General features: G+C 40.1%; 4 protein-coding genes across 5 annotated transcripts; 2 read left to right on the top strand and 2 right to left on the bottom strand.

The window, feature by feature from the left end:
- Nucleotides 1–62: 62 nt before the first annotated feature.
- LOC9318249 (photosynthetic NDH subunit of lumenal location 3, chloroplastic) lies at nucleotides 63–1,216 on the top strand. Its single transcript, XM_021031722.1, has 3 exons — nucleotides 63–408; nucleotides 507–793; nucleotides 934–1,216. The coding sequence occupies exons 1-3, from the start codon at nucleotides 132–134 to the stop codon at nucleotides 1,030–1,032; spliced, it is 663 nt and encodes a 220-aa protein (XP_020887381.1). The 5' UTR covers nucleotides 63–131; the 3' UTR covers nucleotides 1,033–1,216.
- Nucleotides 1,217–1,241: 25 nt separating this feature from the next.
- On the bottom strand, nucleotides 1,242–2,722 carry LOC9320347. 2 transcript variants are annotated; one of them, XM_002882135.2, is made up of 4 exons: nucleotides 2,517–2,722; nucleotides 2,337–2,407; nucleotides 2,011–2,261; nucleotides 1,242–1,910 (listed from the first exon to the last, which is right to left on the bottom strand). In XM_002882135.2, the coding sequence occupies exons 2-4, from the start codon at nucleotides 2,388–2,390 to the stop codon at nucleotides 1,421–1,423; spliced, it is 795 nt and encodes a 264-aa protein (XP_002882181.1). In that variant the 5' UTR covers nucleotides 2,391–2,407; nucleotides 2,517–2,722; the 3' UTR covers nucleotides 1,242–1,420. The 2 variants fall into 2 exon arrangements, with proteins under 2 accessions (XP_002882181.1, XP_020887380.1); XM_021031721.1 differs by having other exon boundaries at nucleotides 2,337–2,396.
- Nucleotides 2,723–3,463: 741 nt separating this feature from the next.
- LOC9318248 (methyl-CpG-binding domain-containing protein 9) lies at nucleotides 3,464–12,714 on the top strand. Its single transcript, XM_002884233.2, has 10 exons — nucleotides 3,464–4,073; nucleotides 4,423–5,110; nucleotides 5,210–6,322; nucleotides 6,428–7,108; nucleotides 7,423–7,725; nucleotides 7,937–8,272; nucleotides 8,709–8,807; nucleotides 9,162–9,596; nucleotides 9,841–11,910; nucleotides 12,009–12,714. Exons 1-10 carry the CDS (start codon nucleotides 3,559–3,561, stop codon nucleotides 12,318–12,320), a joined length of 6,552 nt encoding a protein of 2,183 aa, XP_002884279.1. The 5' UTR covers nucleotides 3,464–3,558; the 3' UTR covers nucleotides 12,321–12,714.
- Nucleotides 12,715–12,764: 50 nt separating this feature from the next.
- On the bottom strand, nucleotides 12,765–14,585 carry LOC9320345 (homeobox-leucine zipper protein HAT5). The gene is made up of 4 exons (XM_021030436.1): nucleotides 14,137–14,585; nucleotides 13,900–14,027; nucleotides 13,576–13,815; nucleotides 12,765–13,288 (listed from the first exon to the last, which is right to left on the bottom strand). The coding sequence occupies exons 1-4, from the start codon at nucleotides 14,225–14,227 to the stop codon at nucleotides 12,944–12,946; spliced, it is 804 nt and encodes a 267-aa protein (XP_020886095.1). The 5' UTR covers nucleotides 14,228–14,585; the 3' UTR covers nucleotides 12,765–12,943.
- Between the last annotated feature and the right edge of the window lie 235 nt (nucleotides 14,586–14,820).

Here is a 14,820-nt window from a genome sequence, read left to right as displayed (position 1 = left end):
TTACGAAAACACCCCTTCGTTCAGATAAAATATTTGTGATGGCCGCTTTTCTCTTTTATAACGGATAAAAACCGTAAACAACACACAAGAACAGAGGCTGGTACCTAAAGCTTACTCTCTAGCTAACTACAATGGCTCACTTCTTAGACCTCAACAGTCTCACCAACACTTCACCGTTGATTACGAACCTATCCGAGAATCGTAAAACCGGTAAATCTGGCGGGTTTGCTTGCAGGAGAAGTGAAGAATTTCAAGAACCGGATTCACTTCATTTCACAAGACGGTTGACATTGGGATTTGCTGTCTCGATAGGTCTTACCGGAATTCTCGGCGAAAGTAATGTTTCCTTGGCACAAGACAACGGGTTTTGGATCGATGGCCCTCTTCCAATTCCTCCTATTTACAACAGTAAGCACCTTTTCATACCACACTCTTGATTCTTAACTGAGAATTCAAAACCGATCAATATTGGAAACTACTCATATTCAACTTCTGGGTTTGTACAGATATCGTAAATGAGAAGACGGGAACAAGAACATTCATAAAGAAAGGAGTGTATGTAGCTGATATCGGGACGAAAGGAAGAATGTATAGAGTTAAAAAGAATGCTTTTGATCTGTTGGCAATGGAGGATTTGATCGGACCAGATACTTTAAACTATGTTAAAAAGTACTTGAGGCTTAAATCCACCTTTTTGTTCTACGATTTTGACAATCTTATCTCTGCTGCTGCCTCTGAAGACAAGCAACCTCTCACTGATTTAGCCAACAGGTTGTTCGACAATTTTGAAAAGGTAACAATACTAATACCAGTCTTACTCCAGTATACTCAAGTCCTGGTTTATTCAAACCCAAGAGAGTACTGTTTCTTTCTTTTCTTTTCTGACATCCTTCATGGTTTATTTGTGGTTGGTACTATGGTGTTTCGACACAGCTTGAAGATGCAGCTAAGACGAAGAACTTAGCAGAGACAGAATCATGTTATAAAAATACAAAGATTCTTCTTCAAGAGGTAATGACCAGAATGGCATGAACCCAGTTTGGTTTTCACTGGTTTACTTGCTATTGAAGATCATTCATGGTTGAAACTCCATGGTCATAATTTGTAATAGCATTATGCTAGCGAAAAAATGTTGAAATCTAGTAATAAAAAAAAAACAATGTAATATAGAACAAAATATGGTTCAAGGTTAACGAATTGGATTTTGATTTTTCAACCAAAGATAAAGAAACAAGAGTATATGCGCTAAATGACTATAGATGGAAAAAGAATTAACAAAATAACTATGAGTTACTGTAACATTCTTTAATTTCTCTTCAATGGTAATTACATATGTATCCATTTCATTTCATTTCTTATCTTCTCCTTCTCACAAAGCCATGAACTTCTTTCTCCACGTTTGCCGGCAGTCACCACTGCGTCACTCTCCGACATCTTTGCTACAATCGGGATGGCGATGGCGACGGCGACGGCGTTCTCGTTGTTGTTCTTCAAAATGATCAGCAGCCAAGCAGTTGATTTTGATGAGACACATGACAACCATGAAGAAACAGAGGCTACCAGAAAGGGACATCCAAGAATCCTTCGCTACACAACCCAGAATAGCAGACATCGTCCCTAGAACTAGTATGAATGTGGTTCGGCTGGAATTTAAATCCTCGGCAGGAGAATGAAGTTGAACGATTGCAACCGCTCCTGATATAGACATAATCGCCAGAAATGACACTTCCATCATCACATCAAAGTCCTCGATGCAGTAGGATATGCAATAAATGACAACCATTGTAGCTAGGTAGATCCCAAACCGCCCCTCAGCTCCTAGCCGATAACTCGGGACTGGAACATCGTTGCACAAGCAAATGAATAGCAAACCAATGTATGGAATGGTTGCAGCAGACAAGAAGACATACCTATAGTCATGAACACACACACATTATCAATTATCAATATATATATAAACAATCATTAAAATCAATGAGACTAAATCGATAAACACGAAAATTTCCTTACAGTAACTTGTGCAAGGTGCCAATGTTGCGGGTGTCAAACCATAGAACAAAGATGGACCCAACGAGAATGGTGATGACAACTAAGGTAGCGACAGAGTAAAAGGTGATCCGAGAGTCAAAACTTGTCACTCCAGTAGTTACATTCTTCCGATTATCCTTGACATTTAGCTGAGCTCGCGAGTTCATGTCTTCCCCTGAAGGGCTCACGAGTTTTTCCATCACTCCTTCACCTAGTTCCAAATCGCTAACTCCCTAAACGCAAACAGATTCACATTAAATAACTCCATCTAATCTCTAAGGAAATAGTCAGTGTTCCGAAAAATTCACCTTCTCGACATTTTGGACTCGTGGCAAAGAAGTGTTCTGCGTCTGCGGATCCATTGGACTCTCCACAATATCTCCAAAGGAGGACAAGAGTCAAGAACAAGAAAATGAAATATCTTAAAATAACGTCAAATCCACATTCATACACATACACTGAAGAAGGAAATCGGAGCAATGGAGTACCTGAATGGAACACGGCGACGGGAGACAGTGACGGTGGCAGAGACGACGAGAGAACACAGAAAATTCGGAATCAGCGGTGGAAAATGGCGAATTCGACGACGAGATGCAGATCGGCGACGGAGATAAGACTATGGAGAGTCTGCACTCGGCAACACAGATAGGTGAAAGAAGAAAGGGCGAAGAAGAGAAGAGGAATTTTTGTAACCTAAGGACGAAAGGACGACGGCACTAATTCTTCTTATTCTTTCGATCTTGGAACAGCAGGTAGTTATTAAATGCTCAATGACGATAATACCCCTTCGTTTAGATAAATATCTTTGTGATGCTGTTAATTGTCGCTGTACTCCTACTTTGATTTTGTGAGTTACACTATTCAGGAGTTGGTCGACTCTTTGTATTGGTTGATTAGACTAGTTAGTAAAAATTTACTTACAATTAATATTTAGTTTTCAAGAATACTGCTTTAATTAATTAATATGTAATAAATCAAATAAAGATTAGTAGTACCATTAACGTGTTTATTACACCTTCCTCGAGTTACTTTCTTCGTGATGCCAATGGTTGTTTTTTAATTCTTTACCTTCTTTCTTCTGACACAGAGAGTCACATATTTGACTACGGAGATCCATTGCTTCCTACTTATCTTTATCGCGTTGTACCAAGCAACATTTTTTACTTTATAAATTTCCGTAAATTTGATTTTTGTAAAAGAACTTACAGTTTCTCTTTTAAAATTTGATAAATTAACAATTATTTAGCATCATACAATAGTTAACATTTTATTTTATTTTGGTTAAAATTTTGGTGCATTACTTCGAAAATATGTTTAGTACTAGTAAGTGATAGGAAAAGGAACACACAAAAAAAAAAAGGTAAAGATAATTCACGTTTTTTTGTTTCTCTCTCCAAACAGAACTTCGGGAAAAGTGGAATTTTTTTTTTTTTAATAAGAATTCTCGCAATATTTTTTTTGTTTTCAATCTTCTTCTTCTTCTTCTTCTTCAATGCAAACAATGCTCGATTCCAATAACCTAATCGAATAATGGAACTCACTGATTCTACAACCGAGCAACTCGGAGACACTCGGACCGCCGCTCTCAACGAAGAGAATCGCTCCTTTCTCGGTATCGATCTCAACGAAATCCCTACCGGCCCTACTCTCGGCGGTGGTTGCACCGGCGGTCAGGAAGACGACGGCGAATATGAACCTGTTGAAGTTGTTAGGTCAATTCACGATAACCCGGACCCAGCGCCTGGAGCCCCTGCGGAGGTTCCTGAACCGGATCGGGATGCTTCGTGCGCCGCGTGTGGAAGACCAGAGTCTATGGAGCTCGTTGTAGTCTGCGATGCTTGTGAGCGAGGTTTTCATCTGTCTTGTGTTAACGATGGAGTGGAGGCGGCTCCTTCCGCCGATTGGATGTGCAGCGACTGTGTTACTGGCGGCGAGAGGAGTAAACTGTGGCCGTTGGGGGTGAAGTCCAAGCTCATTCTGGATATGAACGCCTCGCCGCCCAGTGATGCAGAGGGATACGGAGGCGAGGAGACGTCTGATTCGAGGTACGTTTCTCTGGTTCTGTTTTCCGACGATGCGTTAGGGTTTTTAGGAATTGAATTTTGGTTGAGATCTAGAACATAAATGCAATACTTGGTTAAGCTGTATTTACATGCATAGGGACTAATGGGTTCAATCGGAAAGCCAAAAACCATTGAATAGCTTTCTATTCATTTGATAATTTTTACGGCTAGACCTTATAGGAGATTTCGTTTTCTCATTTTAATCAGTTGTTTAGACTTTATTTGATAGGACTTTGTCTGGCCTTCTATGAATGAGTATGTCTGAGAAAATACTTAGCCGAAATTGTAAAGCACTGACGGATCATGTGGTTGCTTGTTTCTTCTTCTCCAGAAAGCATATGCTTGCCAGCAGCTCTTTCATGGGAAACTCTTTTGATTATGCAATGATGCATTCAAACTTCTCAAGTCCTGGTAGAGGACTTGCTAGTCTCGAAGCTTCAGGGTTAATAGCTCGTAATACCAAAATGAGTATGGATGCATTGGCTACACATAATCTAGGTTTTGGATTCCCATTAAGTCTGAACAATAGTAGTTTGCCCATGAGATTTCCATCCTTGGATCCAAGTGAGTTGTTTCTGCAAAATCTCAGGCATTTCATATCTGAAAGGCATGGAGTATTGGAAGATGGTTGGCGTGTCGAATTTAAACAACCTTTAAATGGTTATCAGTTATGTGCAGTGTATTGTGCTCCGAATGGAAAAACATTTAGTTCAATACAAGATGTTGCTTGTTATCTGGGCTTGGCAGTTAATGGTAACTACAGCTGTATGGATGCTGACATCAGGAATGAGAGTTCTCTTCTTCAAGAAAGATTGCATATGCCCAAGAGAAGAAAGACATCAAGATGGCCAAACAATGGTTTCCCTGAGCAAAAGGGTAGTTCAGTCAGTGCCCAACTCAGGCGTTTTCCATTCAATGGTCAGACAATGTTTCCTTTTGTTGTTAAATCTGGTACTCATCTCCAGGCTGGTGATTCTCTTAACTCTGGAAATAATGGATGCGGTTGTGAGGAAGCTAATGTAAGTGTAAACTTGAAATATCTCCTGATTGATTGTTTTTGACTTTTTTTCCAATCTTTTTGTACTTCTTATCCTCATGTTTGTGTATTTAATTTTCAGAATGGACTTCCGATGCAGTATGAAGATTTCTTTGTTCTGTCGCTTGGACGAATTGACATAAGACAGTCTTACCATAATGTCAACGTAATTTATCCAATAGGATATAAGTCCTGCTGGCATGATAAGATCACGGGGTCTCTATTTACATGTGAAGTATCTGATGGCACTTCTGGTCCTGTTTTCAAGGTTACACGGTCACCATGTTCTAAATCATTTATTCCAGTTGGATCAACTGTCTTCTCCTGCCCAAAGATTGATGAAATGGTGGAACAGAACATTGACAAACAAAGTGATCGTAGAGACAGTACTCTAGAGCATGATGATGACGCTAATATTGAGACCCTTCTTTCGGATCACAGCCCACCTCTTGGAGATGATATATTGTCTTGTTTACGTGAGAAGAATTTCTCCAAGACATTCAATTGCCTGCGCTCAGAGGTTGGTTCTTCTCAAGTAGAATCTGATAAAGTTTTATCCTATAATCAGGACCGTGGGGTTGAAATTGGTGAAATTGTTGTGGAAGAAGATTCATTATCTGCTGCATGGAATAAGGTGTCTCAAAAACTTGTTGATGCATGCTCCATTGTAATGAAGCAGAAGGGTACCTTTAATTTCCTTTGCAAGCATGTTGACAGAGAAACAAGGGAAATCAACTGGGATACCATGAATGAGAAAGACAATGTATTTTTATCGTTGTCTAGATTTTGCTGTACTTTGGGTCCTCACAGTGTTACGTGTGGTGAAAAGGATAAAAGTGAGATTGCAACTCTAGTTGATGCTTTGTCAAGGTGGCTGGATCAAAACAGATTTGGACTTGATGCAGATTTTGTACAGGAAATGATTGAACATATGCCTGGTGCCGAATCATGTACAAATTATAGGACTCTGAAGAGTAGAAGTTCTTCTTCTGTTCCTGTAACTGTAGCGGAAGGAGCGCTAGTTGTCAAACCAAAAGGTGGGGAAAATGTCAAGGAAGAAGTTTTCGGTGAGATTTCTCGGAAATCCAAGAAGCCTAAACTAAATGGAGATTTTGGTGTCAGAAATCTACACCCTCCTCCTGGGAGGCCAATGTGTTTGAGGCTTCCTCCTGGGCTTGTTGGTGACTTCCTTCAGGTACGGCATGTGTTTTCCTTATATGGTAATCTACAACGTACCCCTCCATTCACTAAGTCCTGCCACACATATATGATCGTCATTTTTGTATGCTTGCCTAATTAGGTATCTGAAGTGTTCTGGCGTTTCCATGAAATTTTGGGTTTTGAAGAGGCTTTCTCATCTGAGAAGCTTGAACAGGAGCTTATCAATCCAGTGTTTGATGGTTTGTTTCTTGATAAACCTGGGAAAGATGATAAGAGAAGTGAGATGAACTTTACTAATAAGGATTGTTCCGGTACTGAATTTTTTTCTTTGTTCGATGAATCTCGCCAACCTTTTCCTGCTAAAAATACCTCTGCTTCTGTACTAAAGGAGACAAAGGCAGAGGATTCTTCTGATTTTGCGATTTCATATTCCTCTCATGGGCCGTGTGTGGGTGCACTTCTAACAAGGACTCACATTTCGCTTCTGCAAGTGCTAATATGTGAGCTGCAATCCAAGGTAGCTGCATTTGTTGATCCAAACTTTGATTCTGGAGAGTCGAGATCCAGACGAGGACGGAAAAAGGATGACAGTACACTTTCTGCTAAAAGAAACAAGCTGCATATGCTTCCTGTTAATGAGTTCACTTGGCCTGAATTGGCCCGTAGGTACATCTTGTCTCTTTTATCAATGGATGGGAACCTCGAATCAGCAGAGATTTCTGCGCGTGAAAGTGGTAAGGTATTCCGTTGCTTACAAGGGGATGGTGGTTTGCTTTGCGGCTCGCTTACAGGAGTGGCTGGGATGGAAGCAGATTCAATGGTATGTTTTTGTTAGTCCTTCAAATGTTTTATCATTTACCTTTCAAGGAATTAGTCAGATTAAACTTTCTCAAGCTTATTTGAAGCTATGTTCCATTTGAAGGTCACTATATAGTTATTGAGCTTCCTTTCTCTTCTTGAATCGTTTTAGTTTCTGACATTTTGATACTGTTAATCTTAAATATCCTGAAGGTCCTCTTTTATTTATACTGACTGGAAAGGGTTACTTTGTGTTTCAAATGAGTTCATGAACCACCCTCACTGAAAGGGAGTGATCGTTGGATTTACGTGTGGATATTAAATCTATATCTTCAGTTACTTGCAGAGGCTATTAAGAAAATATCTGGTTCTTTGACAAGCGAACATGATGTCCTTTCTGTGGAAGATGATGATTCCGACGGCCTTGATGCTACTGAGACAAACACTTGCAATGGTGATATTCCAGAGTGGGCACAGGTTCTAGAACCTGTGAAAAAGCTTCCAACAAATGTTGGGACTAGAATCAGAAAGTGTGTCTATGAAGCTTTAGAGAGAAATCCACCAGAGTGGGCAAAGAAGATATTGGAGCATTCCATCAGTAAAGAAGTATATAAAGGCAATGCATCAGGACCAACAAAGGTTCAAAATCTCTGAAACCAATTCTCTTCCCTCCTGAAGTACTGTACTTGCAAATTTAAATTGCATAAACTAAGTATTTATTGTTTTCTCAAATTCACTTCAGTTTTTCTGTCTCTTGTTCTTGCGGTGATGTAATCTCAGTCTGATGATGCATGCTAATTTCTTAGACTCATTAATTCTAAGATAGTTATTTCCCTTTTACTGTATACAGAAAGCTGTCCTCTCATTGCTAGCGGATGTTCGAGGTGGAGATTTGGTGCAGAGGTCTGTTAAAGGAACCAAAAAGCGAACATCTATAGGTGTATCTGATGTCATTATGAAGAAATGCCGTGCTGTATTGCGTGGTGTTGCAGCCGCAGACGAAGATAAAGTCTTTTGCACTTTGCTGGGGCGAAAGTTGCTGAATTCCAGTGATAATGATGATGACGGGCTCCTGGGAACACCTGCAATGGTTTCGCGTCCCTTAGACTTCAGAACTATTGATTTGAGGTTGGCTGCTGGTGCATATGACGGATCAACTGAAGCTTTTCTTGAGGATGTTCTTGAGGTGGGAATTTCCCTCTTATGTCTGATTTTTTTCTGCAATTGATGGCATGATGCTTTTTGTGCGATTTAACAATTAGTTTCTGAATGCTTATAGTAAAAGTGCTATATATTCAATTTGGGCATTGCCTGTTTGTGCTGTTTGTTTCACACTGCTAGTTTAGATGCATAAATGTAAAAGTATCGCAAGAGCCAGCTTTATATTTGGAATACTTTTGCCTCAGCAGAATCAGGTTAAACTTTAGGTTGAAAGCCAGAATTTTTGCTGGCTCATTGGATAACATTTTAGCTATGATTGGAAGTCGAAGCAACTGAGTCTGACAGTATATGACTTATTTTTAAATTTTCATTGTGATAGTATTCCTGGACGCAGTTCTTTTTTATGCATGCAACTTGATATTTTATGGTAGACATGCTAACTTTAACTTTTTAATTTGCAGCTGTGGAGTAGTATACGTGTTATGTATGCAGATCAGCCCGATTATGTGGAACTGGTTGCAACATTGTCTGAAAAATTCAAGTCGTTATATGAAGCTGAGGTTTGTCTTCTCTCTCCTTTTTCTGCTATGCTCTGCACAATAAGATATATTCATTACTTAGTAGCATCTTGATGTGGAAACAGTCATTTATATCTTGGCACTTTTGTGGAACAAATGTGTTAAGATTTATCATTTGTGAAAGTTATAGGCCTTTAAGATCAAAGAAGCATCTGAAGATGCCCATTAATGCTATATGCTTTAGATGGGTTCTTCCTTTTGTGTGCATGTATAATTTTCGTTGTGTTCGCCTTTCAGAAATTGTATGCATGTTCTCCTAATTTCTATGAGAAAGTTGCTGTATCGGGGTGCAATTATTTTCTCAAGTTTCAAGCCTTTATTTGTTTGCTGGTATAGGTTCTACCACTCGTTCAGAAACTTATGGAGTACAGGAAATTGGAATGCCTAAGTGCAGAGATGAAGAAAGAAATTAAGGACATAGTTGTTTCAGTAAATAAGCTTCCCAAGGCCCCGTGGGATGAGGGGGTATGTAAAGTATGTGGTGTTGACAAAGATGATGACAGTGTTCTCTTGTGTGATACATGCGATGCTGAGTATCACACTTACTGTTTAAATCCACCTCTTATTCGAATTCCTGAAGGAAATTGGTATTGTCCATCTTGTGTCATTGCCAAACGCATGGCTCAAGAGGCTTTGGAATCTTACAAACTAGTCAGGCGGCGGAAAGGTAGAAAGTATCAGGGGCAACTCACCCGAACTTCTATGGAAATGACTGCTCACCTGGCAGATGTGATGGAAGAAAAGGACTACTGGGAGTTCAGTGCTGAGGAGGTCAGTTTTGAAACTTGTCTCCCATTTTTTGCTCATTCACATAAAATATGTCAACTTTTCATTCGCATCTTGGAGATGAAGACCATGATTACATTTCCTATGTAATCTTTAGCTTATGTATTGCCACCATGATTGTATTTTTGTGATTAATTGTGCCAGTGATTTCTTTACCTATAAATTCTTACAATCTTTTGGTGCTGTTTCTAATGTTATTGTGGTTGAATTTTTCCCTATTCTGATGCAGAGAATCTTGCTGCTCAAGCTTCTATGCGATGAACTGCTTAGTTCATCTCTTGTCCATCAACACCTTGAGCAGTGTGCCGAAGCAATAATTGAAATGCAGCAGAAGTTACGCTCTCTTTCCTCAGAATGGAAAAATGCAAAAATGCGCCAAGAATTCCTGACGGCTAAACTCGCAAAGGTTGAACCGAGTATTCTGAAGGAAGTGGGTGAACCACATAATTCAGGTCACTTTGCAGACCAAATGGGATGTGATCAACGACCACAGGAGGGCGTTGGAGACGGAGTTACTCATGATGATTCCTCTACTGCATATCTTAACAAGAATAAAGGTAAAGCTCCGCTTGAAACCGATTCTCAACCTGGAGAGTTTCAAGATTCTCAACCTGGAGAGTCGCATGTTAATTTCGAGAGCAAAATTTCCTCCCCAGAAACAATTTCATCCCCTGGAAGGCATGAGAAACCTATAGCAGATACCTCTCCTCATGTTACGGATAATCCGTCTTTTGAAAAATATACCTCAGAGACCTTGCACAAGTCAGTTGGAAGGAATCATGAAACACATTCACTAAATTCCAATGCAGTAGAAATCCCGACAGCTCATGATGCATCTTCTCAAGCTTCCCAAGAGTTGCAGGCTTGTCTACAAGATTTGAATGCCACTAGTCATGAAATTCACAATCTGCAGCAATCAATTAGAAGCATAGAATCACAGCTTCTAAAGCAATCTATACGGAGAGACTTTCTGGGAAACGATGCTAGTGGTCGTTTATATTGGGGTTGCTGCTTCCCAGACGAAAATCCTCGTATATTGGTTGATGGAAGCATATCTTTGCAGAAACCTGTTCAAGCCGATTTGATGGGTTCAAAAGTCCCCTCTCCGTTTCTCCATGCCGTTGACCATGGAAGACTAAGGCTTTCACCCTGGACTTATTATGAAACCGAAACCGAGATCAGCGAGCTTGTCCAATGGCTTCATGATGATGATCTGAAAGAAAGAGACCTGAGAGAGTCTATTTTGTGCTGGAAAAGGTTACGATTTGGGGACGTCCAAAAGGAAAAGAAACAAGCTCAGAATTTATCTGCTCCGATATTGGCTAGGGGTCTTGAGACCAAGGCTGCCATGTCAATGGAGAAGAAATATGGTCCATGCATCAAACTAGAGACGGAAACCTTAAAAAAACGGGGGAAGAAGACAAAGGTTTCACAGCGAGAGAAATTGTGTAGATGCGAGTGCTTGGAATCCATTTTGCCATCCATGATTCACTGCCTCATATGCCATAAAACATTCGCAAGTGATGATGAGTTTGAAGAGCACACTGAGAGTAAGTGTATTCCTTATTCATTAGCAACTGAAGAAAGCAAGGAAATCTCTGATTCTTCAAAAGCAAAAGAAAGTCTGAAATCTGATTATCTTAATGTAAAGTCTAGCGCCGGCAAAGCTGTAGGTGAAATATCCAATGTGTCTGAACTTGATTCTGGGTTGATAAGATATCAAGAAGAAGAATCTATTTCCCCATACCATTTTGAGGAGATCTGCTCCAAGTTTGTGACAAAGGATTCTAACAGAGATTTGGTTAAAGAAATTGGTCTGATCGGTTCAAATGGCATTCCAACATTTCTTCCAGCGTCATCTACTCACCATAACGACTCAGTGCTCATCAATGCCAATCCCAATAAGCTAGATGGTGGTGATTCAGGGGACCAGGTCATTTTTGCTGGTCCTGAAACCAATGTTGAAGGCTTAAATTCTGAATCTAACTTGTCATTCGATGGATCTGTCACTGACAATCATGGCGGTCCACTGAATAAACTGACCGGACTGGGTTTTGGCTTCTCAGAGCAAAAGAATAAGAAATCTTCAGGTAGTGGGCTGAAAAGCTGCTGTGTGGTTCCACAGGCTGCTTTGAAAAGAATAACTGGCAAAGCTTTGCCGGTTTTCAGGTTCCTTAAAACCAACTTACTTGATATGGATGTGGCACTGCCTGAAGAAGCTTTAAGACCATCGAAATCTCATCCAGACCGTAGAAGAGCTTGGCGTGTATTTGTGAAATCCGCGCAAAGCATATACGAGGTTTGGTTTAATCCTTAACCCTTTCTCCCCTCTATTTATTGAAACACAGAACAAGATCGTTTTTCTAATGTCTAATAAGCCTTTCATGTATATTTCAGTTGGTTCAGGCAACATTTGTGGTAGAAGATATGATTAAGACAGAGTACTTGAAAAATGAATGGTGGTACTGGTCTTCTCTTTCAGCGGCTGCTAAAATCTCGACTCTCTCAGCGTTATCCGTTCGTATCTTCTCCCTCGATGCAGCTATCATTTATGATAAACCCATAACCCCATCAGATCATAACGATGAAACTAAGCCGATCATCAGCTCACCAGACCAGAAGTCACAGCCGGTTTCAGATTCACAAGAAAAAAGCAGCAGAGTAAACAGAAGATCTGGTAAGAAGAGGAAAGAACCCGAGGGATCATAGTTATTTATTAAAAACCACTGGAAAAACCTCATCAGCCCAGCCAGCGGGAATGTGAACCGGAAATGTGGATTTTATCTTTTCCGGTTTAGTCAAAGTGGAGCCAATGTGTATGTGTAGATATAGGCAATGTTTCTATCTATCTGGAACCAGACCTGTAAGTTCCGGATGTTGAGATCTGTTTTGGTGGTTCATCACAAGAGGCCTAAGTCCGGTTTAGATCTTTCTTGGAATGGAAGTGACGGTTGATGGCGGTTCAACAGGTGGATGAGCCGAGGAAAGTACGTGTAGACGACATATATGTAGAAGACTAACTAATGTGAAATTAATTAGTATCAAAGTCGCTTTTTAGACATTAACTGATGTTAGAACGGAAACTTCAATTATTCTTTATAAATCTCTCTCTCGCTAGATACAGTGAATGGATCATTGAGAAGAAGATCAATCTTTCAACTTTAAAACTGAACACTGCATTGAACTAGGACGTGATTTCATAAACAGATAAAAATACTGTTGAACTGCGGAATTATTCCACGAGTCCACGATTATCGTCAACATGGAAACAACAAGACGACTGTTGTACTTAATAAAACACACATGAAATATATTTATTATCGACTGGTTTTTTAAGGCCATCCCCAGAAAGCCAATGATTCACCGTGATCGTGCGACGGTGAAGTGGTGGGCACAAAGACGTCGGCGAAACAGCTCCGGTCATTGTCATTATCACTGGCGTTGGTGTCTTGGATGGGTACGATGCTTGGGAAGTAAGAGTCACAACTGTCTAGTAGTTGAGGTGCGTCTTCGTCTAGTACCGCGCTCCCAACACTCCCTGAACTTAACCGGTCCTCGGTTTTGATTGCTGCCGGGTTTATGTATACCGTATCGAGTTGGTTTGGTTCGGGCACTAGACCCGGTGGTTCATTAGCTGTCTCTTCTTTGCCCTGGAGCTTTTCGGTCAGGGAAGTAACCTGTTTGGAAAAGATTCTTAACTTTAATCACAACGGTCAACACAAGCAACCTCTCCCATAAAAAATATAATTAAATTCGTTTGATTGATTTGAATTTGATTCCCAATTTTTCTTTCTTTTTTCTAGTCTTGAAAAAAGGAAAAGCAAATTCTCTTTTCACTTGTTGGACCAATAAGGTAAAAATCATTCCATTACTCACCAAAAAAAAAAAAGGTAAAAATCATTCCATTTATAATAATCTTGTTGAGATTAATATATAGTCCCATATATATAAATAAGAGATATACCTCGGATCTGAGCTTATCGTTGTCCTTGACGATGGAGTCGTAGTTAGAGAGAAGTTGATCGTAAGTGGACTTGAGAAGATCGTAGTCTCTCTCGAGCTGTTTTGTTTTCCAACGAGCTCTGCGATTCTGAAACCAGACAGCCACTTGCCTTGGCTGTAGACCAAGCTTCTTGGCAAGCTGAGTCTTGCGGTCTGGCTCCAGCTTGTTCTCTGTCTCGAAGCTTTTCTCCAGCAGATGCACCTGAAACCACACATATCATTATGAGAATCTACGACTTGTTTTTGAACAGTATGTTGTGGATAGTGAGAGAATCTATATATATACTTGTTCGGTAGTGAGGCGACGCTTCTTTTCGGGCAACTGGTCGTCGTAATAGTCGTCGTCGTAGAGATCCTCAGGGGAGCTAAAGAAGGGCCTTCGCTTTGATGTTTCCTCCATCGATCTTGCTCCTCCTTCACAAATTCAAAGGAACCAGTGCTGTCAATAATCCGATGTTGAGATTCATATTCAAATTGTATCCACAAAACAGCAAACAGGGGAGAGATTGAGTGAGAAAGGAACCTTGGACGACGGGATTGAGATTCCCAAGGAAGAACATGTTGTTGTTGCCATGTGAAGCAGATGGACCGAAGAAAAACGAATTGGATTCCATTGATTAACAGAAATAAAAACAACAGATCGAGAAAGCAAGAGAGGATTAAGAAGATGGAAAGAGACAAGGATTAGAAGATCATGATCTTATGACGGAAGAAGCTTGTACTCCATAGTAATCTCGCCGGTGACTCCAACGGGCAGATACAAAATCCCATCATCGATCAACTGCAATTCCCCTCCGTTACCAGAGGGATCAAGAAGATCCAAGAAGAAACCTTATCTATTTTCCAATTTTGGAAAACCCGCCAATCAATCAGATCATAATCTTTAGGTTTTCCGATTGATTCTTAAAAAGAAATTCAAATCGCAGAGAGAGAGAGAAGTTCCTTGTTGGTTTTGTACTTGCAATGCGAGCGTTTTAGCTAAACTCATTTGCTTCAACAAACGCCGTCTTTTATACCACCAGCTCTCCTTGTTAAATGACTCTTATACCCTCCCTCTCTTTTATATCAAACGGTAACACTTCAAGTTTCTTTTTTTGACGGCAATAATATCATATTTCCTTATGTTTTACTTTTCTTTTTCTACATCTCACATTTTTGCAATTACCTGGATTTAATATTTGTGTTGTGTCACACAAGAACAGATACT

This window comes from Arabidopsis lyrata, assembly GCF_000004255.2.
Source record: "Arabidopsis lyrata subsp. lyrata unplaced genomic scaffold ARALYscaffold_3, whole genome shotgun sequence".
Lineage (NCBI taxonomy): Eukaryota > Viridiplantae > Streptophyta > Magnoliopsida > Brassicales > Brassicaceae > Arabidopsis > Arabidopsis lyrata.
Note: the sequence above shows the minus strand (reverse complement) of the source record. Positions and strands in the feature narration are given on the sequence as shown.